Source organism: Brassica napus, chromosome C3, assembly GCF_020379485.1.
Source record: "Brassica napus cultivar Da-Ae chromosome C3, Da-Ae, whole genome shotgun sequence".
In the NCBI taxonomy this organism is placed as follows: Eukaryota; Viridiplantae; Streptophyta; class Magnoliopsida; order Brassicales; family Brassicaceae; genus Brassica; species Brassica napus.
In genome coordinates, this window is record NC_063446.1 from 25,127,224 (window position 1) to 25,154,147 (window position 26,924).

Below are 26,924 nucleotides of genomic sequence, written 5' to 3' on the forward strand. Positions count from 1 at the left end.
TAAAAAATGAAAAGAATATTTTGTTTTATGATATTATATATTGTTAGAGTTTATAGATTTGAATTTTAACTATTTTTATTAGAATATTGATATAATTTATGTATGATGAATACATGTTATATAATACAAATTCAATTTTATATGTAATTCAATAAAACTAAAATTAAAATTAGAGATGAAATTCATTTTAAAAAAAGACAACAAAAGAAACTTTATATGTTTATATAAAATTATATGTATGGTAATTATTAATTTATGATTTTAATCGGACCATATATTTACCTAAGAGTTTTCTAAATATTATTATCTTATTATTTCATCAACTAGTGTTATATTTTACACCGAACCTCGAACCGGAAAAATTTATTAATTTATAGTGTTTATTAATTAATCGAATATTAATTTATAGAGCTTCTATATATGTGCAATGAGCCAATGAGTCATTAATATAACTTTTCTTAACTAAAAAAGCTTTTATTATTATAAAATAATTCATCCTTTTATTATGTCCTTGTTATAAAATGTTTTTAAGCTAAACTTAGTATAACGTTCTGAGATTTTTTTTCCTGAGTAAAATTATAATATATGCAAGTTTTATTCGTGTTAATTTCAAATTGAGATATATATATATATCGCGTCTGCCCATTAAACGCGCCGATGTGTTACCACTACCAATTGAAAGTTGATCAGTTCGACTTGGTTCTAAGTTCAATATGTACTTTAATTTGTAAGGTACTCCATTTTTTTAACAACAAACTCATTCAATATTGAAAGGGTTTTACTACATAGCAGGAGAGTCATTAAGAAGAGCAGGTTTCGACAGAGAATCAGGTGGACGATTATGCTCTCGAGAAACATGAGAAAATCAAATAAATTTGAAATAAGAGGATAGGAACTCCATGTCCATGAGAACTCCATAAAGCTCTATTGATATGTCTTCGAGTTGATGGTTCTAACGAGCTCTTGAGAGTACGTTGTGAAGCTGATGATGCTTTGCCGAAAGAGTCGGATCATAAGGTACTCCATTTATGATTTAAAAATAACTGTATCCAAATTCATTTAAAAAGTCATTTACCGAAAAGAAAAAGAAAGTATCTGAATGGGTATATCCAATATCCTGATCATGTCAAGAATAAAGATAGGGTTTGGCTCTCTTCAAATTTCATAGTAGTAGCTGCTGACATCTTTTGTACCAAATTAAATGTAATAGTAGTAGGTATATTATACTACAAAACTTTGGAGTATTAAAATATATGAACGTATCATACATCTATAAAGATATATTTTGAAGGAAAAAAAAGAAAAAATATTTTATACGTGAAGCTCCCAGATATTCACATTCGTAAACATTAAAATATTAGGGCAATGACTCAGCTTCCAATATTTTTCATTGTACTTTCCTTTTTCCGGATTTATAGTATATGGGTGATGGATCCTCTTGTTCGTCAGATTGTTTAAGTTATATTCGTAAATTGTTATTAGACAAAACACAAAACATCGGTAGTAATAATACATTCATTTGCACGTAGGTACACATTAGATTAGACATACTTAAGAATGCATTGTCTGGAGAAAAAAACTAACCTCTCAGTAATCGTGTACATGTAACCGTGTACGTATTGTAAGGAAGAGGTAATCCGCATCCCGAGGACTAAAGCTATTCTAAAACACATAGTTATATGCGTAGGCATGTTATGCGTGTAATTAAGCTTTAAACCTCAGGATGCAGATTACCCGGTCCTCACCAATACTTATCATCTGGAGATGCATACCCTTAGCATAATATTCTCCATTGTTTTTGCTTCTATCTTGTAAGATCTCCTTTATGAGTTCTTATGGTTTGCTCTTGTGGTTTTTGGTTTAGTTGTTGATAATTTAATAGGGAAATGTGAGAATTTATAAGCCTCCTGAGGCTAAATAGTAACGAGAAGATGCTGATTCGAAAGGTTTAATGCTTTGAGAACATATGCTCTAATAGAAAATAAAAATCTTTTGTTCATGTTTTATCGTGTATGTCATACTCTTAGCTTTGTTTCAACAGATGTTAGAGCTATAATATATGTCTAGGATCAATGTAGAATTTGTATATACTCTAAGCTTTAATTATTAGCTAGCGCTCTGTAAGAAACAAGTTACATTTGATTGATACGTGAGCTTCATAGATCGAAACTCACATTTATTTTAATTTGAGGCATTCATTTAACGTGAATTATGCGGTGTCTAAGTTTATATATGAAACATAATCTTCAACAAACCAATACAAAACTACTGGAATTAATCATTTGACTGCATGTGGATATTATATTACTTAAAAAATGTTGTTCTATTTTTGCTTATTGAAAACTGAATCTCTGAACGTGGATATTTTAATACAAAAGTTGGTAAATAGGTAGTTAGGAGGTTAGTGAATGGAACTTATTAAAAATCATGAGTTTTGAATTCAAACAATTTGACAACAAATACTAGTAATAGATTAGCCAATATATATTTAATATCAATTATTTTAATCCCCTCTGATTTTAAGTGTGTGGTTCCTGAAATGCCTCTTCAAAAAGGTTTAAGCAATTGAATGCGGAAACATGTTAAAGGACCTGGACTCATACTGGTTTCTAGACTGTCAGCTATATTGTATACCTATCTAACGAAACCACACATTAGTAAACTACAACCTCTTCATTCGCATAGAGTGTTTTCTGCGTAAGCACTAGGCATACAATAAATCGTGGAAAGTAAAAGGGAGGGGGTGTGAGACATCAAGTCATTAAAGAAAGATTATTTGTTCTGTATGAGCCAATGATGGGAACTTATTAGGATTATGCTATTTTTTATAGACAAATGATATTCGACTTCTTTTGACCTTTATTTCTAGCTTATTCTTTTGTGTGTTGTATACTAAAGAGATCTTCCTTTGGATCATTATTTGAACCGATTCTCTTCACAATTATTGATTTTTTTAGTTTGTACAGGGAAACACATTTTTGGATTATGGGTAATAACTTAATATTAGTTTTAAAATATAGGATAGTATATGTTTTTTGTCAAAGTATGGGATGCATCATATATTCATATTATCAACAACAACAAAATAGATTTTTTTTGTTCACCCAACAAAATAGATTTAAGGGGGAAATTTCCGTCGAATATTTCTAAGCAAATAAAATTTCCAACAGCTACATTCAGCTTTTCCTAGCGTTGATGTATTTGATTAAGATATGGTATAATTAAGGTTAAACTTTAATATCGTATTAGCAGCGGGGAAAGACTAAAAACTAAGTGTTAGAAATAATTGTCTCAGGTCCAGAACTCATCGCCTCATCGGGTTCCACTGTTCCAGAAAAGTATTAATAATCAGTCTTTTAGATACTAGGGTTCATAAGTTGTCCTCAACTCATTTTATAAACCCTGAATTCTTTTCAAAGTAATTGGATAGCGGGAAATAGAAGCTGTGTCTCGAGATTGTTAATGAATTATGAAGGACAATATCTTCAGGTAAATTAAAGAAAATATATATTGAATATATAAGTAAAAATATGTGGTTTTTAATATCTTCAGGTAAATATAAGTAAAACATATTGAAGATATAAATAAAAAATACATGGTTATAAATATCTATTTTCGTAATTTTGTTTGCTAAAGAGTTTTGGATTTTATCTTATTATAACTTTGTCTGTTCGTGCTTTATTTCTTATCTTATATAACTTTGTCTATTCGTGTTTTATTTTCGTGAACAAAAAAAAGTTGCCTGTCAGTATCCAAATAAAATAGTAGGCTAATGATGAGAAAGGATTATGAGAACAAATTCTATAAATTAGTGACCTTTCTTCTTTAATTTCTCTAACGACAGGAGGAGAAAGGTTTGTCTTTGTAGAAATAACGGAAAAGGCAAGCACCATTTGCTTGTTTCGCTCTCATGGGGTCTTCAAAAGGCGTTTTCTTTACACTTGTAAGAAAATAATAAAATAATAAAATCATAAAGCATTTGCATCGAGGGTTTATGGGAGGAGTTTACACAGAAATCAAAAAAAAAAAATAATAAAATAATAAAATCACATGAACCCTTCTCTCCTAAAGTTCTTTTGGCTGAACCGCTCTCTCCTAAAGTTCATCACTGTAGAGCGGACTCCACGTGTCGTGGCGGCCCGCGATTGGTCTAGATTTTTTTTTTTTCAAAAAAATAAAAAAAAAAGAAAAAAAAATTAATAATAAAAAATTGAAAAGATGAACCAAAGAGGGAGTTCATTGACGTGGGTGCTCTCATACTCCGTACTTAAATCAAACCTAACTAAATCAGGTGTTGGGACTTGGGAGTCTTTCTACTTAGCTCAAGTTTGTGTTTGTCCCTCTTATATGGTTGGTTATTCATTGGGCTTATTTTAATTTCAATTCTCTGTGGAGTAGGCCTTATAACAAAACGGATAGTTGGGCTATTCTTCATTTAGTCGAAATCTTATAAGCATAATGTAAAAAAAAACAAACGAATCTATAATAGAATACAAAAAAGAGGAAGCTAGTTCCCGACCACCTTCGTCTTTGTCTGGAGACAAAGAAGCTTCTCTTTCTCTTTCAATCAAAACACTTCATAGACAGCCCTTACATATAATCACACCATAGATATCGCTGTCTTTAATTTACTTATATAAGAAGATTTACTGTGTTTAATCTAAATAGTAGCTAGGGATATATTTAAATATATTTTGGTACAAGTTTGAAATAAATTTATACTTGTCTCCACTCAAACTATTAGTTTGTTTCTTTCAAATCTGACATATAGATGTTCAAATTAACCAAAACAAGTTGGTGAAAAGTAATTGTACGTAACCGTCCTCAAGTTCTGAAAAATCAAGATATTACGTACACTTATTGGTTCAGTCAGATGTTCGTTCATGTTTGCAAAATCATGTCATGTTGAATTTATCATTAAAACTAATTTTAGAGTTGAGTATAATCCACTTACAAACTAAATTGATTCTATATAACAGCTAGATAATAACTTTTAATGGGGGATGTATATTTTTCTCACTTCCCTTTAAAATGTTTAACGCAGTGTCTTTTTAGCTTATATATTTAATTTATTATTTTCAAAGAGCTTGTACAATTACTTCTAAATTTTAACCTAATTTCAAGACTTATTTATGAATTATTTTTATATGTGTATATATATTCATAAATACTAAGTTAACTAAATATCAATAAGTTGAGATTTTAAAATTGTATAGCAAATTTCTAATTTTTTTTTGATGATCGAGTATGTTTGCATTAACTTATTAAGTACATACGTACCAATACAATGTAAACTCTCTTATGTTTTCCTAATGAATCGTTACTTTTCATAATATTTTTAATATCAATTCACGTGTACACCCGTATGATTCCTCTTGCCAACCCGACAGCTCCATTGAAGAACACAAATATAACTAATTTATTTATTAAAAAACTTGTTGACCAAAAGAAGTTGTATTAAAAATTTACACTAAAATCATTTTCCTGGCTAAATTCTTAGTGGAATCTACCGACTTTCTCGGACACCAAACGCTCGGAAATTTCCATATGACACACCACACGATCTCTCCAACGATTAAAATAAAAAGGAGAATATAATTATTTACCTATAAATAACCCCATTAGCATAATCATCTCCAAGTAAACCAAGGAAGAAAACAAAAGCAGATATACTAATCAACCAAAACCTAAAATGGCTACAAAACTTATAGTCCTATGCTGCTTTCTAACGTACGCATTGGCTATGGCCGCAGCATTATCGGAAGGTGATTCCCCGGTAGCAAGGAAGTTCGGTGGAGAAGACGGGCCAAGAGAGGAGGCAGAAGCACCTGAGATTTTAAATTCAGAAGAGACTGTACGGCGAGGCCACCACCATTCTACAGTGGACAGATCGGTGGCCGGCGGTGGGGTTATTCTTGGCGGTTTAGCAACTACGTTTCTCGTGGTGGTGTTTTGTTATCTAAGGGCCACCAGGAAACACAAACCCAATTTTGCTGACGAGACAGGGACTCCTAAGGTTTTAGTTTGATTTTTTGTGTCAGTAGTGTTTCTATTGTAAATGTTTAATGTTCGTTAATTTCATTTATAAAACTTTGTGATATAAAGTTTATTTCGATTTGGTATCTTCTCAATTAGAGCATCTTTATCACTAAACCCCATCTTATTATTATTTTTTTTTTTTCTGATTAAAAAAAAAAAATTAAAAAATGCACCAAACAGTTAAAAAAACACACAACACACGTCTTTTATTTTGCACACATAACACACCGTTTTTTTTGAACCGTGAATCCTCCTCCCTAAGAGACGCTTAAAAGAGAGCGATAAAGATACTCTTAGTAATATAGGTTGCTCTGAGTCTCCTGATAATTATTTATCTTTTTCTGCTTTTGGTTTCAGTTTAATTCAAGTTTTATTATTGCTCACTTCAGTTTCTTAGCCAAAAGGTTTTATTCTTGCTAATTTAATTATATCTTACACTACTAAAAGCTCTTAATATTCAAAAGCTAAAGTATCCACGTCGGATTAATAAATCAACAAATAAGAGTGCTTCATATCGCCATGTCAACACCGCTTTTGAGGATAAATGGTGAAAGTAGGCCTTTTCTGTGAGCTTTAAAATTTGGCTATAGCCCAGAATCCAACACCACGACTAAATCTATGTTCAGTCAGGAGGCCGTTGCCGCCACACTTACTTCATCAATCAATGATGTCTTTACTCTTTCATTTGTTTTTACGTTTCATCTCCTGTATAAATCTAACGAAAAACCAAGTAAGCACATCAAGCAATGGCAACCAAAGCGGCTTAATCCACCATAAAGGCTCCAATGGCTCAGTTGTTCAATGATGTCTCCCCTGGTTTGGCGGATCAACATTCACATGCTGTTACTTTCTCTTGCTTAGTCTTTTCATAGAAGTTTTGCAACAGTCGGAGAGATTCGAGGCAATGTTTTTGTGGAAATATTACAATTTCTGTAGTGATCTATTATTGTCAGCTTAAAGTATGTACTCTTTAAACTCTGCTTTGATTCCATTTCACTTTCCATATTTTGTTTGAGGAGGGAAAAACATTGATGGTCAGTCTCGCCAGAGTTTGATTTTATGAGACCGAGATCATTTAGATTATCAATGTGTTGAATATCTTTTACTTTTTGATTGTTATTGTGTGTAGAACCCGTCAAAACTGGTTTAGATTGAAATATTCTGATGTGTGCTGCTCACTTTGCTATGTTCTTTCAGGTTCTTTTTACCAAATTCAGAAGTTTTCCTCCATTGTTTGAGAATACACTCGGGAGCTGACCCTTGCAAGTAAGTTTCTCTTATTGGCTCTATTTTATATATCGTCTGTTGTCAAGTTAATATTTTTTTTTTTGCTTTGCCTATCAATCATATGTAATTTTTCTCTTCTCATGAAGACATGGGATTACATACTTAATTTTGGTCTACTTCTCTGAAGCTCACAAGACCAGAATTGTATCAGGTTTTCCTCTCCTTTGGTATCTATGACTACCTGGATAGGTCTGTAGACGACTTGAACTGGTAGTTTGCTTACTACTACTGTTTACTAGGTCTACTAGAATTATTAAATTGCTGCTTTGTTTGTTATGATGCATATATGATTTGGATCGATGGATTTTGTAGATTTCTTTTTATAAGGATTGTTGCTCTCTATAAAATTGAGGATTTGTAAACTTACCAAGGGGCATCTATGAGCAAGCTGATATTCGGAACCTAAAAACTGAGGATCAAGATGCCTTCCTTTTGACATTGGCAAAGGTGTATCTCCGAAAGGGGTATTATTTTGTTAAACATAAACAATGTGGAGAGAAGCCTCAAGGAAGTTTATTGCATGCAAGTGGATCGATTATACGAGGGTTTCAGATAGAAAATTGGGGGCAGCGTAAAAAGCTTCTTTGAAGATTGAAGTACTCTGTTTTGCATGCTAACAGAGTGTTTTTCTTAAGGTTGTGAGATGTCGCTTAGAGCATGCGTCAGCCATAGCTAAAGCATCCTTGATGTCCAAGTGTGTTGTTGTCGAAATCAAGGAGCCTAAAACAGCAGCTCCTTCTGGTAACCTTTCTTACTTTTCTATTTGAATCTTCAAAATTACCTTTTTCTTATATCTCTGTTGAGTTGCATGTTATGCCCTATAAGTTAGTAATGAGGACCGCGTAACGTTTGAGGAAGCAAAAGCCAAGGCCAAGTTATTTATTTCCTGATCTGGAACATCTTTTTTCCTAATGCAAATATGTTTCTCTGATTACCTGATCATATAAATTTGTTTCTGTGTTGTGTGAAACAAGAGCAGACAAATCTTTAAACATGAACATGTTTTTTTTAAGAATTTGATATGAACATGTTACCAACGCCTTATTCCTTTTTTTAGTTCTTACAGTACGTGATGGTGGACAAAAATATTTACATTTGCAATGTGGAACGATCAACAGATTTTAGTGATACAGCAATTTGATGCGCCTCAGTCCATGGATCAGTACATGGAACCGGACCAGATTGGAGATCAGGCCGATCAGAACAACTCAGCCGAGGTTCGTATACCTAGCCGTGCCAACCAGGACGATCGAGCTGTGTACCGCCTCGACCCGCTTACATCCGGGATGGAGCTTAGACCAGACCCTCGTCCAGACATCCGAACTGACCGAGCCAATACGCGTCCTTCCCAGCCATCTCGACATAGTTTTTGAATGAGGTGAGTCTTAAATGGAGTGGGTTTTCCCATTTTAACATTCCTATACTCAGATGTAAAGACATTACCATTAGATTATTTTGGTTTGACATTAGAAGTTCGGTGGCCTATATCTAACACCATGTTATGTTAGTAAAGGTGTCGGACATTAGTAAATTAATAAAATGTAGCAATCAATAATGTGAGTTTATTATAGTATATATCGTAATCAGTCAAGTATAAAAATGTATTTATATTCAGATACAAATTATAAAGTAATCTAAATTTAATTAAAATATATAGAAAATAACCCGGGCGTAGCCGGGAAAATCTCTATTATCAACTAAAAACTAAAGAATCATGTGATATATGTAAAAATACTGAATTTGTAAGTACTTGTTTACGTTACAACGACAGCTAAACAGTTAACTATTTTCACCTCTGTTTGTTTCGCGCATATGAATTAGTTTTAAACTGCTATGATTCCAAATTCGTATAAGTAAGATTATGTAGAAACACAGTAGGATAGTTTTAAGAAATACGTTGAAAGCATTTACACATATGCATTTTGTCAAAAATAGAGACAGTACAATATCGATCGTTTAAGAAGAAAACAAAATAAAAAAAAAAAAAAAAAAAAAAAAAAAAAAAAAAAGAAGAAAACAAAATACATGGTTTTGTTTTTTCATAAGACCGAAAACAAATTAATTTACTTATGCATTTATTTTACATGGTTTTGTTAAATTTAAAATTTTCTATAAAATTTATAGCCGAAAAGTGAAGCATAAACATATCTTAGACCAAAATTTCCCTCTTCTAAAATAATTGAAACGCAAATTCAAGCATCAATTCAAAAAATAAAGTATATAAAAAATGATGTGAGCATTTAACATCTTCTAGAAATTTGAAACTTTCTTGAGTTATGCGAAATTAAAATTTTAAATCAAAACAATGAATCAGGGCTTATCAAACCAAAAGAGTGCCCCACTTCAGTAGCAGGTAGTTCGTTTCGGTTTCGTTATCAGCTTAATCAAATTGCGTATCCTAGTTTAGTTTGAAGTTTTGGGCCTTTCTCAGGGATATTTAAGTTGAAGACATTACCTTTAATGTAACCATTTAAAGATACTGGGCCTAAAGACTATGGCCTTTTTTTTAAATGCAGTTAGAAAATACCCGTTTCTTCTTCTAACGTAATTGATAAATCAAGAACTAATCAAAATGTTAAAGATAACTTAAAATGAAAACATAAAAGTCCTTTTAGCAAGAGTAGAAATGGTCCTCAACTTAAGGGCAAACCAATACAACTTAAGGTTCACTAATCAATCACATATCATTCCTTCTTATTGAATTTTTGAAAGCCTGATACTCACCAAGTCAATGCACATACACAAGTCTACGATAAAGTATTTTGACATGATTTTTTTGTTTTGATCTTAAAAACCCTATTAGAAAAGGGGGCTGCTGGTTTGGTATGGTTCGATCTACTATCCAGTGTCGGTTCAGAACATGGGCTCAGAACCCATTTGCACTAAATCCTTTTTTGGCAATTTTCTTTAAGAAATTAAGGTTTTAATTTGTTAAAAAGCATATAGTCTCTTTTTTGGACAACAATAAAAGCATATAGTCTAAGATCTCAAATTCAAATTTACAATAGTGTATATAACTACAATTTGTTTCTGAAAAATGCTCAGCACAAGTCCCATACATTTTTTGAGCCGGACATGGATTGAAAGAAACAATAGGTTTCAGCATGTTCGTATGCTAATCTCTTGGGTAGTGACCAGCAACAACGAATAACATACCATACGTTTTATGATTAGGTTATTTTTGTGAATTGAACAAAATAAGTGTAACTTTAGCATTTGGCATTTTTATAGCCCATTGTCGTAACTCATGCAGTGAATCTATTAAACAATAGGTTTCATCATGTTCGTATAACAATAGATGGTGTGAATCTAGAGAGAAACCTTATACAAAGATATAAACTTTGGTTTTATTCAGCTTAAAGATCTCATACAACGTCACTCTTTATTTATACAAACTTTAACCAAGTAAATCAGTGTCAACACATGATTGGAGAGTGAATAAGACAATCAAATCTATTAGACGTTAGAGGGTAGTGAACTGGCCTTGTCGTACTCATTGCACTCGCTTTGCATGACCTTTGAACGTTCTGCTCTGTAACAGAGAAGGAAGGAGAGCTGGAGTTGGGCTTCGCATCATCCTTCACATTGGGCTTTATCATCTTCTTAGTGTCTGGCCCAATACTCTCTATACACCCCTCAAACCTGGAGTAGGAGGAATTGAGACACCAAGTTTGTCTCTTAGTTTAAAGAAGGGAGCCTGAGACAGGGACTTAGTGAATATATCCACAAGTTGGAGAGTAGCTGGAATATGCTTAACTTCAAGAGCTTTCAGAGCAACTCTTTCTCGAACGTAGTGATAGTCCACATCAAAGTGTTTCGTTCGCTTATGAAACATTGGATTCACAGTAAGGCAAACAGCTGAGAGATTATCACACAACAACAATAGTGCTCTATGTTGTTTAAGACCCATTAGTTGGAGAAGATTCTGTAACCAGACAATCTCAGAAGCTGCTTCCGACATAGTCATATATTCTGCTTCGGTGGAAGACTTGGATACTGTTTCATGTCTTTTAGCTGACCATGAGATGACATTGGAACCAAGAAGTATACACAAACCGCCAGTTGAACGTCTTGTTGCTTTACATCCGGCCCAGTCGCTGTCACTATAGCAGAGCAAGGTTGAATCTGTCCATGCATTAATGCTTATTCTCATGTTGTATGTGCCTTTGACATACCGCAAGATGCGCTTCAACAAAGAGAAATCTGCTTGACTTGGCATATGCATTATCTGACAAATATAGTTAATAGAGAACTGGAGGTCTGGCCTTGTGACAGTCAGATACTGCAGTTTACTTGCTAGACTGCGAAAATAAGATGGATCAGAGAAGAGTTCATCTTGACCACTGACGTTATCAAGCTTCAAGGGTAAAGGAGTAGGCATTGGTGCACAGTCTACCATGCATGCAGTAATCAGAAGATCTTGAGCATATTTCTCTTGGTTCATAAACAGACCATCTTGTACATGGTGAATCTGTATGCCGAGAAAGTAATGAACTTCACCCATGTCCTTCATACGAAACTGAGTATTCAAACTCTTGAGAAGACTCTCGATCAAGACTTCATTGTTTCCAGTAACAATCATGTCATCAATGTAGAGAAGAAGGTAGATTACATCTGATCCTCGGTGATAAACAAACAAAGATGGATCAGGGAAGCTACAGACGAACCCAAAGTCAATGAGGAACATACTGAACTTATCAAACCTAGCTCTATGAGCCTGTTTTAAACCATATATAGCCTTCTTGAGCTTGCACACATAATCAGGCTTGTCTGGATCTTCAAAGCCCGGTGGCTGCTTTATGTATATTGTTTCATTTAAATCACCATGTAGAAAAGCATTTTGAACATCTAGTTGCTTGATGTTCCATCGTTTAGTGACTGCAACATGAAGAACTGTTTGTATTGTAGCAGTTCTGACAACATGACTGAAAGTTTCTATATAATATGTCCCTTCTTCATGCTCATTTCTTCTTGCAACAAGCCTTGATTTCAGTTTGTTGACACTCCCATCAGCATTTAGCTTGACCTTGTGAACCCAACCGCAGTTTACAGGATTCTGATCTTCTTGTGGAGGAACCAAATCCCACGTTTCTGTCTCATGCATAGTACCTATCTCAGTTCCCATTGATCCATTCCAACGTGGGTCTCTCAGTTCTGCTTTAAGAGATTTAGGCTCGGGTAACTACACAGTGAATAAGACATAGCGAGGGTTTGGTTTCACAATGCCTGCATGTGCCCTTGTGATCATAGAGTGAGCTGGCTGTTGCTGAGGCATCATTTCTTGATTGGCTTCCTGATTTGAGTCAGTAGACGAACTATCAGATTCTGTTTTCTGCGAAGAGGAGCCATGAGCGTCTTGATGTTGAGCATTGATATCAGTTTTAGGTGAAGGAATGACCAATGGTATAATACCAATGTGAATAACATTAGAACGTTGTGGAGGAATAACTTTTTCAATATGATCAGAAGAGACAGGAGAGTCTTGTTTGCGCAGATTTGAAGACCGCCAAGCATTCAAAAGTGCAGATTCTGAAGGCTTGTGATACTGATTATACATATCTTCAAAGGAATAGACAGACTCATCAAACAAAACGTGACGACTGATGAAGACTCTTCCTGTGGGAGTATAATAACAGCAATAACCCTTATATTTCTTATTATAGCCAATAAACACACACGCCAGTGACTTTGGATCCATATTGTTATTCATATATGGTCGCAGATAGGGAAAGCATTTGCAGCCAAACGTTCTTAATGATGAATAGATCGGTTTCTTCCCATACAGAACTTCATAAGGACTCTTATTCTCTGATAATACTGAGGAAGGCAGTAAATTACCAAGAAAATTCACAGTGAAGAATGCTTTTACCCAAAACTGTTGTGGGACTTTACTGTGAAACATCATTGTGAGTCCTAACTCCGTTATATGTTTGTGTTTGCGTTCTGCAAGACCATTCTGCTGAGGCGTGTGAGGACAAGACACCAACTGCCTGATGCCGTGAGATGCAAGATGTTGCAGGAAGACAGTGTTTATGAATTCTCCTCCACCATCACAATGAAACTGCATTATCTTTGTTTGAAACTAGTTCTCCACAAGAGTTTGAAAACGCACAAAGACAGTGTAGAAATTTGATTTGGACTTGAGGGGATAAAACCAAGTAAACCTTGTGTGATTGTCTATAAAGATAACATAGTATTAAAATCCTTGTGAAGAGACAACTGGGCTAGGCGCCTATAAGTCACAGTGTATCCTCTCAAGAAGTTTAGAAGCCAAAAATTCAGAAGAAAGAAAAGGGAGCTTGCAACTCTTTCCCAACTGGCATGCATCACACAGCTTCTGGAGACCAGAGTTGTGCATTATTATCGCCTTATTTCTTGAAAGCTGTTGAAGAATATCATTGTTGGAGTGACCAGCCGATGATGCCAGATTGATGCGCTTGCTGCCTGCTGTCTTGAGGAATAAAAGGCTTGATGTCTGACATCCTTCAACATGTAGAGATTCTTATATATTTTTCCTTGAGTTATCACCTGCTTTGTTCCCTTATCCTTAACAAGCACAAATTCAGAGTCAAATGTAATCTCATAAGGAAAGTTTGAAGTTAACTTCGAAACAGATATAAGTGATTTAGTGATTTCAGGACAAACTAAGACTTCCTTGAGAGGTAGTGTACCTTGAGGTGTTTGCAGAGCAATAGACCCAATATGAGTAATAGGGAGATAGTCTCCATTACCCACTATGACTTGACCATTACCAATATACGGCTCAGATGACTAAAGACGAGCAACATCATTTGTAATGTGAGCGGAAGCGCCTGAGCCATGATACCATTCCTGACCAGAGTATTGATCTTGATCAGATATCCTCATTGACGTCGAGGCATTGTGAAGACTCTCTGGAACATGATAGTTTTGATCAAATCTACTGTAACAACGAGCCGCAGAATGACCATACTTGCCACATATCTGACATGTAGGCCTTGTGTTGGACCGTGAGCTTGAATTACCAGAGAACTGTTGTTGGAACCCACGACCACGAGTTGAGTAAGAACCAGATCCTCTGCCTTTGTAGCCTCCTCGACCACTGTTATAACCGCGTCCTCTGTTTGAGTAGCCTCGACCAGCTTGGAACGCTAGATGGGGCGTAACCACATCAGCTGAAGCTTGATTCTGGCTTTGTAGCTTGTCATCAAAGTTGATGAGCTTAAAGACAACATCTTCAAAGGTCATATCTGGAAGTGAATCCATAGAATGCTCAATCACAGTACATATAGACTCATATTCCTTTCCTAAACCATTCAATGCTCCATAAATCTTCTCTGGTTCAGTAACTGGGAACCCTATGGAATCTAGCTGATCGCATACGCTCTTGACATCTCTTAGATAGTCAGCCATAGTCTTCTGGTTTTTAGACATACCTTGAAGCTTGCATTGAAGATCGAGCTTGCGTGTGGCAGAGATTCGGTTGTATTTCTTTCCCAAGCTGAACCAAACCTCCTGAGCTGAGTGTAAGCCATAAACAGAACTGAGAGCCTCTTCCGTTAGTGAGCCAAACAACCAAGCCATAACCAGTTGATCCTTGCGTATCCATTTAAGAAACTTCGGATTAGCTTCTTCTGTGATAACATCGCCGTTTCTGATAGACACCGTATGAGATGGACGAGGAGTACCTCCATTGATGAAGCCTGAGAGTGACTGGCTCGCTAAGAATGACTCAAACTGAGTCTTCCAAAGTAGATAGTTTGAAGAAGAAAGTTTTAGAGTAACACATTGTGAAATGGTTAGAGAAGGAGCTGACAAATGATCCGAGGTATCGGCCATAGAGCTCTGATACCATGTGAATCTAGAAAGAAACCTTATACAAAGATATAAACTTTGGTTTTATTCAGCTTAAAGATCTCATACAACGTAGTAAGGCAGTGTCAACACATGATTGGAGAGTGAACAAGATATTTGAATCTATTAGACGTTTCAGGGTAGTGAGCTGACCTTGTCGTACTCATTGCACTCGCTTTGCATGACCTTTGAACGTTCTGCTCCGTAACAAGGAAGGAAGGAGAGCTGGAGCTGAGCTTCGCATCATCCTTTACATTGGGCTTTATCATCTTCTCAGTGTCTGGTACAATACTCTCTATAAATGGAAGCTTGATTTTCTTAGAGTTCCAAAACGATTCATTCAGTATTACATATTTTAATATTGTTGATCTCGTTAAACACGAGAAATATTATATGATTTCAAGTTTGAAAATGAAATCAAATGGACCCATATCGTCTGTATTGTTGATTTTAGCGTATAAAATAATCGGTCTTACTGAAAGCAGGTACAGCCGTTTAATATGTGATCTATTATTAAATAGTCTTAGGGAAGCTTTACTCTTTTTAGAGTTGCAACTTATAATATGTTGCTCGTGTGGCACGGGGAATATTATATGTTCTAAAATTTAGTAACAGTGCAACGATACATATGATTCCAAAGTTAAGCTAAATAAGTAATTTACTAAACTTTTGCTAAATATTTTTTGACAAGTACGAATTAAAAACATCTTAAATTTGTAAACATTTAGAGCCTTTATACATCTTCTATATATTAGTTTATATTTATCAATTTAATTATTAACCGACCACTAATTTTGTATATAGAAAGTACATGTAATAAAACTGGTTGTGTAAGTATCATTACACGTATTACCATAATCAAAAATCATAAATTCCAATATGATTATTTTATAAAATAAACTAAGCAGTACAATTAAATGTGTTAAACACTATTTTCTCTTAAGTAGTATATAACTAATTATTTTAGATTAGTATATAACTACAATTATTTTAGATTAGTTGTATCAATTGTTTTGCGCACTAAAAATTAAGTGTGATCTGTACAACTATCGCAGTTTGAACTGATTAAAAGTTGTCCAAATTGTTTTGTAAAAAAAAAAGTTGTCCAAATTGACTTGCATAATAGTATTGTGAAGGGACAAAAAGAGCGAGGCATTATATATTATATAGGCTAATGTCAATATCCATGCATGTGGTAATTAAGATATGACGAAAGAACGATCCGGATCTGTACAGATTCAAATCGGCTAACGAGGCCTAGTTGAGATATTAAAATGAATAAAAAAGAGGTCAGCGAGTGAATCAAAATCTCTATATAAGAGCTCTACTTAGATGTACAAAAAGACCATCCAAAACTTTCTCTTGAAGAAAACAGTAGAAAAAAAGCTAAAACTAAAAAATGGCTTTGCATAAGTTTCCTCTCATGGGGCTACTTATGCTCCTAACCATCGTCGTCTCTCCAGCAACAGCCGATGGACCTGTTTGCCCGGCATCCACAAAACTAAGCCGGGCAAGTTTCCCTGAAGGCTTTTTATTTGGCACGGCTACTGCAGCGTATCAGGTATATTAATACAAGATTTATAAAAAGTTATTGACATACTTTATATTGTCCATAACATTCATACATAAGATCCATATACACTAAATAGTTGACCTGTGCCATTAGGTTGAAGGTGCAGTGAATGAAACTTGTCGTGGACCGGCCTTATGGGATATCTACTGTAAGAGATATCCAGGTTAGTGCCTCTACGTTCACTTCTTATCTCCTTTTAACTGTGCTTAGATTTTGGTTTCCTTCCACTAATTAATATCGAAAATCATTTTTTTTTTAATTACAGCCAGATGCAACAACGATAACGGCGATGTGGCCGTTGATTTCTTCCATCGTTATAAGGTAAAATATTACTATGAAGAAATTAATTATCACGTTCACGTAGTAAATATTTTTTATTGTTTTATTTAATAGACCGTTGACCTCTATTACGTGTTGATAATCGTCTCGTCTGAAAAATGTTTATAGGACGATATTCAACTAATGAAGAATCTAAACACCGATGCCTTCAGAATGTCTATCGCGTGGCCAAGAATATTTCCACGTGAGTATATGTGTTTTCGATTACTAAATTGATCTTGTGATAATCAAATATGGTCTGTGTATAATATATGGTATATATATGATTGTTAGAAACATATTAATGAAATAAAAAATGTTTTATCAGATGGGAGGAAGGAGAAAGGAGTGAGTCAAGCTGGTGTGCAATTTTACCACGACGTCATCGACGAGCTCATCAAAAATGGTATAAAGCATATAAATTAAGTAAACAGAGACTACATACATGACACATATTATGGTTCTTACTCGTCATTATATTCTATAATTTAAAAAATATTGTGACTAGGTATAACTCCGTTCGTGACTGTTTATCACTGGGACACTCCACAAGATTTAGAGGACGAATATGGTGGCTTTTTAAGTGAAAGAATTGTGTAAGTTTTTTTTAATAAAACAATGCCAATTTGTATATGTATATATCATATAGTAGCAACCACTAATGTTTATGTTCAAAAAAAAAAAAAAAAAAGCAACCACTAATGTGATAAACTAATTTATTAAATATAAAAATGCAGGAAAGATTTCCGGGAATATGCAGATTTTGTTTTCCAAGAATATGGTGGAAAAGTGAAACATTGGATCACTTTCAACGAGCCATGGGTTTTCTCCCACGCCGGTTATGACGTTGGCAAGAAAGCACCAGGACGTTGCTCTAAGTACGTCAAAGAAGAATGTCAAGAAGGAAGATCAGGATTCGAGGCTTACCTTGTCACTCACAATCTCCTTAACTCTCATGCAGAAGCAGTTGAAGCTTTCAGACAATGCGAAAAGGTATGATATAATCTATATCATAATTAATTTATCTCCTAATGGATCTAAAAATAATAGTTTGTTTTGTGTATTTTAATGGGCACAGTGTAAAGGTGGTAAGATCGGTATTGCACATAGTCCGGCTTGGTTCGAGCCACATGACCTTGCTGATTCACAGGACGGTGCATCCATAGACCGTGCACTTCAATTTATTTTGGGATGGTAAGTAGTTAACATCTGCCGTGATATTAAATACTTTTTTAATATTGAATACTTAACTATATCGTTATTTGTGTATGATATATATTTGGTTATTTTCTAGGCATTTAGACACAACTATATATGGAGATTATCCACAGATCATGAAAGACATTGTTGGACACAGACTGCCTAAATTTACTGATGCACAGAAAGCAAAACTGAAAAACTCCGCAGATTTCGTCGGCCTCAACTACTACACTTCAGTGTTTTCAAACCATTTGGAGAAGCCAGATCCTTCTAAACCAAGATGGATGCAAGATTCTCTTATTAACTGGGAAAGTAAGTTTAAGAATGGCTATTTCCGACGAAAATCCGATAACATTTTGTCAATATTTGACTATTTTCTTGTAGTGTTGGTACTAATCAAAATGTATCTTAATTATTTTCAGGTAAGAATGCTCAAAACTTCAGCATTGGTAGCAAGGTATGCATTTTAGTAGTAAAGTTTTCAGCTAAATGTTCTACCCATTTTTTCCTATAAAGTAACATTTTCACCTCTAATGTTTTCCAGCCTTTCACCGCTGCACTTCCCGTTTATGCGAGAGGCTTTAGAAGTCTTTTGAAGTACATCAAGGATAAGTACGCAAACCCTGAGATTATGATCATGGAAAACGGTAAGTAGAGATTATAGTATTACATGTTAGCTAGTTTTTTTTTTCCTTTGATTAAGTCTTACATTGAATTTAAAATATATTTTATTTTCTAGGATATGGAGAAGAGCTTGGGGCTACAGATTCAGTTGAAGTTGGTACAGCTGACCATAACAGGAAATATTATATTCAGAGGCATCTTTTGAGCCTGAATGAAGCTATTTGGTAAGTCTTATTCATATGATAAAATTACAATTGTTCTTGGAGAATCTTATAAAACCATTTGTATAATATATGCAGCATCGACAAGGTGAATGTTACTGGATACTTTGTATGGTCATTGATGGATAACTTTGAGTGGCAAGATGGTTACAAGAACAGATTTGGACTTTATTACGTTGACTTCAAGAATAACCTCGCACGACATGTTAAAGAATCTGGCAAGTATTACAAAGAGTTCCTAAGCCAAGGTGTTCGTCCATCCATGATCAAGAAAGATGAGCTTTGAGATGTATTCTGAGGATTTGGTTGTCTGTTTCAAGGTTTCTTTCTTATGTTTTCATTTGTGATTTGACCAAGATCAATGAAGTCTTGGTTATAATATGAATCTTTTTCAATTTCACAATGCCTTCATAAACTGCAACATCTAGAAGTCTATGATTGTTTTTTTTTCCACAAACAATTTAGAACTTTATTAATATCAATCACAATATAACATATTACTTGCTCAAAATATATATATAACATATTACATGCAATATAACTTACAAAATTATATTTAAGAAACAATAATAATAAAAAATAACATGATGCTAATTAACTCATCCGTAAAATAAAAATAGATTGATTCGCTAACTTTATCCATCTTAGTTCGGTTTTATATGATTTGTTTTTGTTTGTCATCTATTGTGATCAAAAATATTTTTCCAATTGTTACATCCTAATCCGTCTCACACACTCTCGCGCCATGAGATAACATGAGTTGTTATAGTCATTAGCCATGGCATTACTATTCTTCCGTGGTAAGCACATATTACATTGTTATAAAAACATTGTTGCGCCTACAAAACACTATAGAATTCATACATATATATTACAAACACAAGAACATCAAACGTCAGAACTTGCGTACCATTTCGTCGGGTTCTTAGATCAAATATCAACAGGAGAAGCATGGTGAATGCATATAAACCACTGCCCATCTATCCGTTCAAACACATTCGACACAAACTGAGCTCCCCAGCTACTACTCCCTTTAGTCTTCACAAACTCCATACTCGTTACATAACCTACTTCCCCTCGTACATCAGCCTCAACATCTTTCAGCTCAATCCGTAACGGGAACTCGTAGTTCATCCACACAACTTCCCAGCTTTCCATCACGTCATCATACCCGGTTATGCCTTTAGCTCCTGGATGGACACAACAGGGCTTTCCAGATTTGGACCATAAAGATTCCATCTCAGCTAAATCCCCGTTTCTGAAAGGTGAAAGCTTGGTAGAACCGAGTGTTGGCAGACAAAACAGAGGCTTTATTGTCTTCTTGAAGCTCTTTTAGTATGTCCCGGATCTTAGCTGCCTCCACGTAGTTTTCTTCATGTATCGCAGCCTCGAGATCTTGCTTCAACGTGTTCTCATCCAATTATACGCTATCAACATCTACAGTTTAGTTACAGTCTTCGCGTTTGACTCAACAAGACCCTGCTTCCAAAATCCAAATAGTACCACTAACATCAAACAGAACCAAGACTTAAGAAATGGGTCTTACTCTTACCTAAAACTACAAGTTGACCACAGCTTGTAAGAGTAAAACTCAGAACAAACCTTTGTTGTGCAGATTGAGTGGACCTAACCCGAATGTATTGCTGTTCCAGTGTATGGGATAAGACTTGAGGCAAGTGAAGTAGCTTCGAGGAACGAACCAAACAGAGAAGTGATCTCTACTCGGCTTTGAGTTAGAGCCCACACATAAACTTGTAACTAGACCTACATTTATAACCTTGGGCCCAATAACAGCCATTGGTTTAAGAATTACAGAGCCAGTCCCAATTTTCTTGGTATGCATGTTTCAAGTCCATCGTAATTCTTAATCCAGTTTAGCCCCGCGATGGTAGAGATAGCAAATGAGTGATTTATCTATGTTTTAATTTTGTACACATGATCATTGTTTGTGTTTCATGCTAGTATTAGTGTGGTGCATATAACATGTTATATGTACGACTTTTGGGTCCAGCACTTTGGGATTACGTCCTAAGTAATAAACAAAAGAATAATTACGAACCGCCTTATGTAATTTCAAGTTTGTGTCAATGATCATAAAGTTTGTGCCACTTTTTAAAAAAAAAAAAAACTAGCGGCTAGCTCCATGTAGTTTGAAAAAAAAATATGTATGAAAGTTTGTGTGATATTAATTCATCTTTAGTATATATATAGTTTACCTAAACGAGCGTCCCATTATGAATACGACATGTTTTAGTTTCTGCCAGTCATGAGCAAAATATACCAAAACGATTTGATATCGTATGTTTTCAAAAGTACAGTATGGATGATGATTATGATTTATGAATTGATATATGGATATTACACTCCCAATCTCGAAAATCTGTGGTAGAACCTAAGAAAACAAATTGTTTTTATGAGAATTTCTTCTTTTTATAACTAAATTCTAAAATTAAGTGATGATCCATTTGAAAATGAAGACCGAACTCAACAAATATCTTATTTATTTATTTTGCCAGTCATGAGAAAACTAAATTCTTTATAATATAGCAAGATCCTGTTGACATTTTTCGTATCTTAAATAATATAAATCCACATTGATCTTTTCAGAAGTAGTATTATATACAAGTGTAGGTGTTCATCAACTATTTAATTACGATAAATAGTAATTATTTATTTTAAATATATATATCTATATATAAACTTTGCGCGCGGGAGTTTCACCAAGCGCATTCAAAGTTTTAGTCCACCGGAAAAAAAAAACACAATCTCGTCGTCTTTCTCCCTTTGCCGACGATGGGTTGCATTTGCTTTAAACCTTGGCGTCGCTCTCCATCTCGGACGATTAAACCAACCATCATCGACGAACTAGGTATAATCATAGCTAGGCTCTCCACTTATGCGTTTGTTATTTATTCCTGAAGAAGACGATGATTGATAAACTAACTAATTAACCTAGCCGTTTTTTTTCGGCAGATAATAACGATCCTGATGACGTAAGCTCATGTCCGAATTTCAGAGAGTTCAGTTTGGAACAGCTGAGAGTCGCTACAGACGGATTCTCAGCCGGCAACATCGTGTCGGAGCACAACGAGAAGGTTCCTAACATCGTCTACAAAGGGAGGCTCAAAAACGGCAGAAAGATAGCCGTTAAACGGTTTCAGAGGCTTTCTTGGCCTGATTCTTCCAAGTTTATCGTTCGTATTTAACCTATCCGTAATGTTGGATTTATTCTTTATGATTCTGAATAAGTTTTCTCATGTGCTTTTATTTAAGGCTTATAGGGCCTGAAACAATTATAGATGATATATATATATATATATACATGTTTTGAATGGTTTAAGACCAGATGATCCATATATTTTAAATACCTAAAATTTGGGGACCAAGGCGGATGTATGTTTTGTTTGGCTGTCTCCAGGACCGACCCTGGAGCGAGTTTAGTCTTGGCTTCATTTCTTTACTTTTTATTTGGCTTTCCGGGAAACCTATCTTGAATGTGGCAATGTTATAGGTTCTGATCTTTGTTGCATGTGGACTTGGTAGAGGACTAAGATTAGGTGCTAGCTTGATCTGTAGCAGAGCTGAATTTATTGAATATGTTTTTTTTTTTTTTCAGGAAGCAGCACAAGCAGTGGGGAGGTGTAGGAGTGAGTATATGGCCAATTTGATCGGTTATTGCTCAAAGGGTCACGAGAGGCTTCTCGTTGCTGAGTACATGCCCAATGGAACACTTGCAAAACACCTCTTCCACTGTGAGAGAGCCAACCTTTTTTTTACAGTTCAACATTTTTTTTTGTGATTTCACTTGTGTCTAATAAAATTGTTTCTGTAAAAATGGTTTTTGTCAGGGGAGAAACGACCAATGAAATGGGAAATGAGGTTGGAGGTTGCCTTACATATTGCGAGAGCCTTGGAGTACTGCAGTTCTAGGGGAATAGACTTGTACCATGATCTTAACACCTACAGAATATTATTTGATAAGGTATAAAGACTTTTCACTTCAAAGAAAAACTTCATTTCTCTGGTTTGCATAACTTTTATCATTACAATAACTTATGCAAGTGTTTGATGAACAGGTTGGGAATCCAAGGCTGTCTTGCTTCGGTCTCATTAAGAGTAGCAAAGAGGGGAGGAGCTACAGCACAAACTTGGCATTTGCTCCTCCTGAATATATGCGTCTAGGTATGTTCTTTTTATTGAATATTTCTGTCACACTCACACAACCACTCTTCTCAAACTGTGAACTTTGCTAGGTACTTTGCTACCAGAGAGTGTCATATTCAGTTTTGGGACTTTGTTATTGGATCTTATGAGTGGCAGACATATTCCACCAAATCATGTAACCTTCTTCTTACTGAGTGTAAATTTTTTGAAGTGAATTGGTTCTTTGTTAAGTAGACTGATTAGTAACTCATGATTTTTAGCTAATATTTGTAATTACAGGCACTTGATATGTTCCGTGGCAAAAACTATTTGGTGCTAATGGATTCAGCTCTGGATGGCCAGTACTCTGATGAGGACAGGACAGAACTAATCCACCTAGCTACCCGCTGTTTGCGTTTTGAGCCAGACGAGAGGCCAAGCATAAAGTTTCTTACGTTGGCTCTTTCAAGACTTGAGAAACGAGTTGTGTTATGTCCAAACGTCAAAGTGGAAAAAATCCCTGTAAGTCATTATAACCACATTTATTCTTCAAATGTTTTCAGATTTTTTTTAGTCTTTCCTATTTATCCACGAGACTTAATTAATAATGACAGGCTCTACCATTACCGTACACTAAACCTGCAAGAAGGAAGAAGCTATTGCGCTTGACACCTTTTGGAGAAGCATGCTGGAGAGTGAATCTAAGTGTCATACACGAACTGCTAGAGAAGCTTGGATATGGAGAGGATGTTGTTGTGGTCACAAATGAGGTATATATATCTTTGTGAGAAACATAATCTCTTGATACTTCTCAAGATCTTATTCTGAGGATATTGCAGTTCTCATTCGAAATGTGGACGGGTCGAATGCAAGAGAATACAGATTACAAGAAGCATGGAGATGCAGCATTTCGTGCTAAGGATTTTGAAACCGCAATAGAATTCTATACAGAGGTATCATTGTAAATCATCAAGAAAACTTACTATACATTATTTTATTAAGATATGAAGTTCTTGTATGAATAGTTCATGAGTGGAGCAACAGTGGTATCACCAACAGTTTTGACCAGACGGTGTCTATGTTACCTAATGAGCGAGATGTTCAGTGAGGCTCTAACCGATGCGATGCAAGCTGAGCTTGCATCGCCAGAGTATTCAACTGCTCTCTACTTACAAGCGGCTTGTCTCTTAAAGCTTGGGATGGTGGCTGAAGCTAAAGAAGCACTTAGACATGGCTCTTCTCTCGAATCTTTTTAGATTTACAACAAAACCAAGATTTGTACAGCTTAAACCAAAGATTAGTACCATCAAAATTTTGTGTGCTAAAACAAGATTTGTGTGATTTCACTATTGAGTAGTGTTTTGATATTAAGAATCATTTTAAGCTTGTTGTGAAGCCATGTTACAAAGGTGAAGCAACCATCATGATACGGTAAATGCAGACACCATGCCATACAAGTTGCATCTAAGTTGAAAAGACTCAAAACTCATAACTATAGAAACTATTTCTACTAAATTACATCACAACAACAAAAAAAGTATAAAATTCTGAAGAAAAATATAAGTCACTATGTATCTGTTCTACCATTTTTATGTAGACAGGACATTGGTTATGCTCTTTCCTTGTTTAGATGCAAGATAATGATCTCGATGTCCTCTTGAGCCTTGAGGCCTTAACCGACCAGCTGCTTCTTCCATAGCCCTCACGCTGCTACTCTCTAAACCGCTTCTCAACCAAGCGAGGCTGCTTATCTCCGTTGCTATAGCAGCTAGTTCATAACTAGGGAACGTTGGTGGGTCTAAGTGGTCCACAAACTCTGGACCCAACAATGAGTTTTGCTTAGAAATGTCAACGGGACTGTCGCTGCAACACCCACTTCCGCATTTCTGAGGCACAAACCGTTCGTTGCAAGCTCCTTCAAGCAATCTTAGCATTGCTGCGTCTTGTTTACATGACTGGAACTTACTAAATGAAGATCCTTCCATGTGATTGTAAGCATTAAAAGAACTGAGCCTAGCTACAGGGCGGAAAAGCGTTGGAGGATCATTGCCTCTGCATTGTTCTTCAGATATGTCCATGGAGGTTGCTTCTTTGCCGTCTGAAGATACAAGTGGAGTAGTTACATGGCCACCACCGCCTGAAGAGAAAGTTTCTTCTGATGATGCTGCGATGGTGTTCATCGTTCTATCGAATCCAGAATCTTCCGGGACTAAGTTATTCGTCGTCAGCATTTCAACGTCCATGCATCGACGCCTTAGGGTGGCGTTCCAGTGGTTCTTGATAGCGTTATCAGTTCTTCCTGGGAGGAGCTTAGCGATTACAGACCATTTGTTTCCGTGGATGCCATGTGCTGTGATGATAGCCTGATCCTCTACCTCTTTATAAACATTTAAAAAGATAAAGAAGTGTTACTGATGAAATGCTATTGCAACAGAGAAAAATGTTGACACTATTAATATAACGAAAAACTTGCAAAAAATCAACTAATACACACACACACCCTTGGAAGCCATTACCATGCAAATCCAAAAGAACACCAAAGTTACTACTTACTACCTACCCTCAAGCAAAACCTAACTTTGTTGTTCGTTTGGGATTCAAAGAGAACCTGAGGTTTCAAACTCAGAAACAAAGATCCAAAGGTTACTCTTTTCCAGGTTTCTTCAGTTCAAGCTAAAACGGACTAGTGGTTCCGCAGATCACAATGCATTTGCATTTCACAAGTCAAAGATTACTCCTTTCAAACTCAAAAACAGAGATCCAAAGGTCACTCTTTTCCACATTGAAACGGACTTGTATTAGTATATATATTATCTATACTAATACAAAGCAACCAGAAGAATCAAAGATTACTCTTCTTCAAACTCAGAAACACACAGATCCAAAGGTTACTCTACGAACCAGGCAAGTCTCATCACAATTCAATTCCATATGATCGATCAATAGCCACAATCCAATTCCGTTTCACAACAAACTATGATCAATTCACCATGTATGATCAAAAATGATCATTAATTCAATTGAAAATTAAATCCCTAATTTAGGCATTTATACCAGTGAAAGGGTTGCGTTTAAGAGACGGATCGAGCTGATTACACCACCGAAGACGGCAAGACTTGCCTGTCCGACCAGGAACACTCCGCGCGAGCAAGCTCCAGTTCCTCGCTCCGAACTTCTCTACGAGATTACTCAGCACCACGTCCTCCTCCGCAGACCACGCCACTTTCACTCGCTCTTTGCCTCTCCTCTCGCTCCTCCCCGCCATCGCCGTCGTCTCCGATCGTCCCCAAGTATCTACCACTTAAATCGTTGGTGTCGCGTGAAAGACACGCTCGCTCCTCTAGATTCGCAAGCCAAGTGCTTCGAGTGCCTTTTTTTTTTGCCTTATTAACGTTAATTACTCTTTCACCCTCTATATTAAATTTACCGTTTTACCCTTACCGTTAATCCTCTGTCTTATCTAAGTAGGGGAGATTTAAGTAATTGCCGTATAACGGAAGCGATCAGTTTCAGCTTTAGCGGGAAATTCCACTTGATTAACTAGGCCTACAAAGGCCTTTTATCAACTTAAACTTGACTACCAAATGAATAAAAATTTGGGCCTACTACAAAAAGCCCAATAGCATTAAAATAAACAAGAGCCGTTAGATCAGTAACTAAGTAAACAAACACGAACCGTTAGATTC

At 35.5% G+C, this 26,924-nt stretch overlaps 5 protein-coding genes across 7 annotated transcripts; 3 read left to right on the plus strand and 2 right to left on the minus strand.

Annotated features, from left to right (window-relative positions):
• The first annotated feature begins 4,553 nt into the window (after window positions 1–4,553).
• Window positions 4,554–6,115, plus strand: LOC106387158. Its single transcript, XM_048750189.1, has one exon. It carries the CDS (start codon window positions 5,693–5,695, stop codon window positions 6,026–6,028), a length of 336 nt encoding a protein of 111 aa, XP_048606146.1. The 5' UTR covers window positions 4,554–5,692; the 3' UTR covers window positions 6,029–6,115.
• A 10,394-nt stretch (window positions 6,116–16,509) lies between these two features.
• LOC106356759 (beta-glucosidase 23) lies at window positions 16,510–19,476 on the plus strand. The gene is made up of 13 exons (XM_048750190.1): window positions 16,510–16,720; window positions 16,826–16,895; window positions 16,998–17,053; window positions 17,180–17,255; window positions 17,379–17,456; window positions 17,559–17,646; window positions 17,788–18,043; window positions 18,129–18,244; window positions 18,345–18,562; window positions 18,673–18,707; window positions 18,795–18,897; window positions 18,990–19,098; window positions 19,174–19,476. Exons 1-13 carry the CDS (start codon window positions 16,559–16,561, stop codon window positions 19,379–19,381), a joined length of 1,575 nt encoding a protein of 524 aa, XP_048606147.1. The 5' UTR covers window positions 16,510–16,558; the 3' UTR covers window positions 19,382–19,476.
• Window positions 19,477–19,911: 435 nt separating this feature from the next.
• On the minus strand, window positions 19,912–20,919 carry LOC106355573 (F-box protein SKIP8-like). The gene has a single exon (XM_048750191.1). It carries the CDS (start codon window positions 20,332–20,334, stop codon window positions 20,026–20,028), a length of 309 nt encoding a protein of 102 aa, XP_048606148.1. The 5' UTR covers window positions 20,335–20,919; the 3' UTR covers window positions 19,912–20,025.
• A 132-nt stretch (window positions 20,920–21,051) lies between these two features.
• Window positions 21,052–24,550, plus strand: LOC106356760 (serine/threonine-protein kinase BSK6-like). 3 transcript variants are annotated; one of them, XM_048750192.1, is made up of 10 exons: window positions 21,052–21,964; window positions 22,069–22,289; window positions 22,712–22,847; window positions 22,944–23,077; window positions 23,172–23,277; window positions 23,349–23,434; window positions 23,539–23,770; window positions 23,860–24,008; window positions 24,078–24,191; window positions 24,264–24,550. In XM_048750192.1, exons 1-10 carry the CDS (start codon window positions 21,889–21,891, stop codon window positions 24,492–24,494), a joined length of 1,485 nt encoding a protein of 494 aa, XP_048606149.1. In that variant the 5' UTR covers window positions 21,052–21,888; the 3' UTR covers window positions 24,495–24,550. The 3 variants fall into 3 exon arrangements, with proteins under 3 accessions (XP_048606149.1, XP_013651937.2, XP_022565517.2); XM_013796483.2 differs by having other exon boundaries at window positions 23,539–23,767; window positions 23,866–24,008; XM_022709796.2 differs by having other exon boundaries at window positions 23,539–23,760; window positions 23,853–24,008.
• A 153-nt stretch (window positions 24,551–24,703) lies between these two features.
• LOC106352981 (transcription factor MYB1) lies at window positions 24,704–26,614 on the minus strand. The gene is made up of 2 exons (XM_013792639.3): window positions 26,293–26,614; window positions 24,704–25,615 (listed from the first exon to the last, which is right to left on the minus strand). The coding sequence occupies exons 1-2, from the start codon at window positions 26,501–26,503 to the stop codon at window positions 24,828–24,830; spliced, it is 999 nt and encodes a 332-aa protein (XP_013648093.2). The 5' UTR covers window positions 26,504–26,614; the 3' UTR covers window positions 24,704–24,827.
• Window positions 26,615–26,924: the final 310 nt, after the last annotated feature.

What these genes read in the sequence shown, in the direction of transcription:
- LOC106387158 (XM_048750189.1), top strand. Translation starts at nt 5,693, where the DNA reads ATGGCTACAAAACTTATAGTCCTATGCTGCTTTCTAACGTACGCATTG.
- LOC106356759 (XM_048750190.1), top strand. Translation starts at nt 16,559, where the DNA reads ATGGCTTTGCATAAGTTTCCTCTCATGGGGCTACTTATGCTCCTAACC. An exon ending in CGGCTACTGCAGCGTATCAG is followed by an intron (nt 16,721 to 16,825) that starts GTATATTAATAC and finishes CTGTGCCATTAG; the next exon opens with GTTGAAGGTGCAGTGAATGA. An exon ending in CTTTCAGACAATGCGAAAAG is followed by an intron (nt 18,044 to 18,128) that starts GTATGATATAAT and finishes TAATGGGCACAG; the next exon opens with TGTAAAGGTGGTAAGATCGG.
- LOC106355573 (XM_048750191.1), bottom strand. Translation starts at nt 20,334, where the DNA reads ATGGAATCTTTATGGTCCAAATCTGGAAAGCCCTGTTGTGTCCATCCA.
- LOC106356760 (XM_048750192.1), top strand. Translation starts at nt 21,889, where the DNA reads ATGGGTTGCATTTGCTTTAAACCTTGGCGTCGCTCTCCATCTCGGACG. An exon ending in TCCTGAATATATGCGTCTAG is followed by an intron (nt 23,278 to 23,348) that starts GTATGTTCTTTT and finishes GAACTTTGCTAG; the next exon opens with GTACTTTGCTACCAGAGAGT. An exon ending in GACATATTCCACCAAATCAT is followed by an intron (nt 23,435 to 23,538) that starts GTAACCTTCTTC and finishes TTGTAATTACAG; the next exon opens with GCACTTGATATGTTCCGTGG.
- LOC106352981 (XM_013792639.3), bottom strand. Translation starts at nt 26,503, where the DNA reads ATGGCGGGGAGGAGCGAGAGGAGAGGCAAAGAGCGAGTGAAAGTGGCG. An exon ending in TAAACGCAACCCTTTCACTG is followed by an intron (nt 25,616 to 26,292) that starts GTATAAATGCCT and finishes ATGTTTATAAAG; the next exon opens with AGGTAGAGGATCAGGCTATC.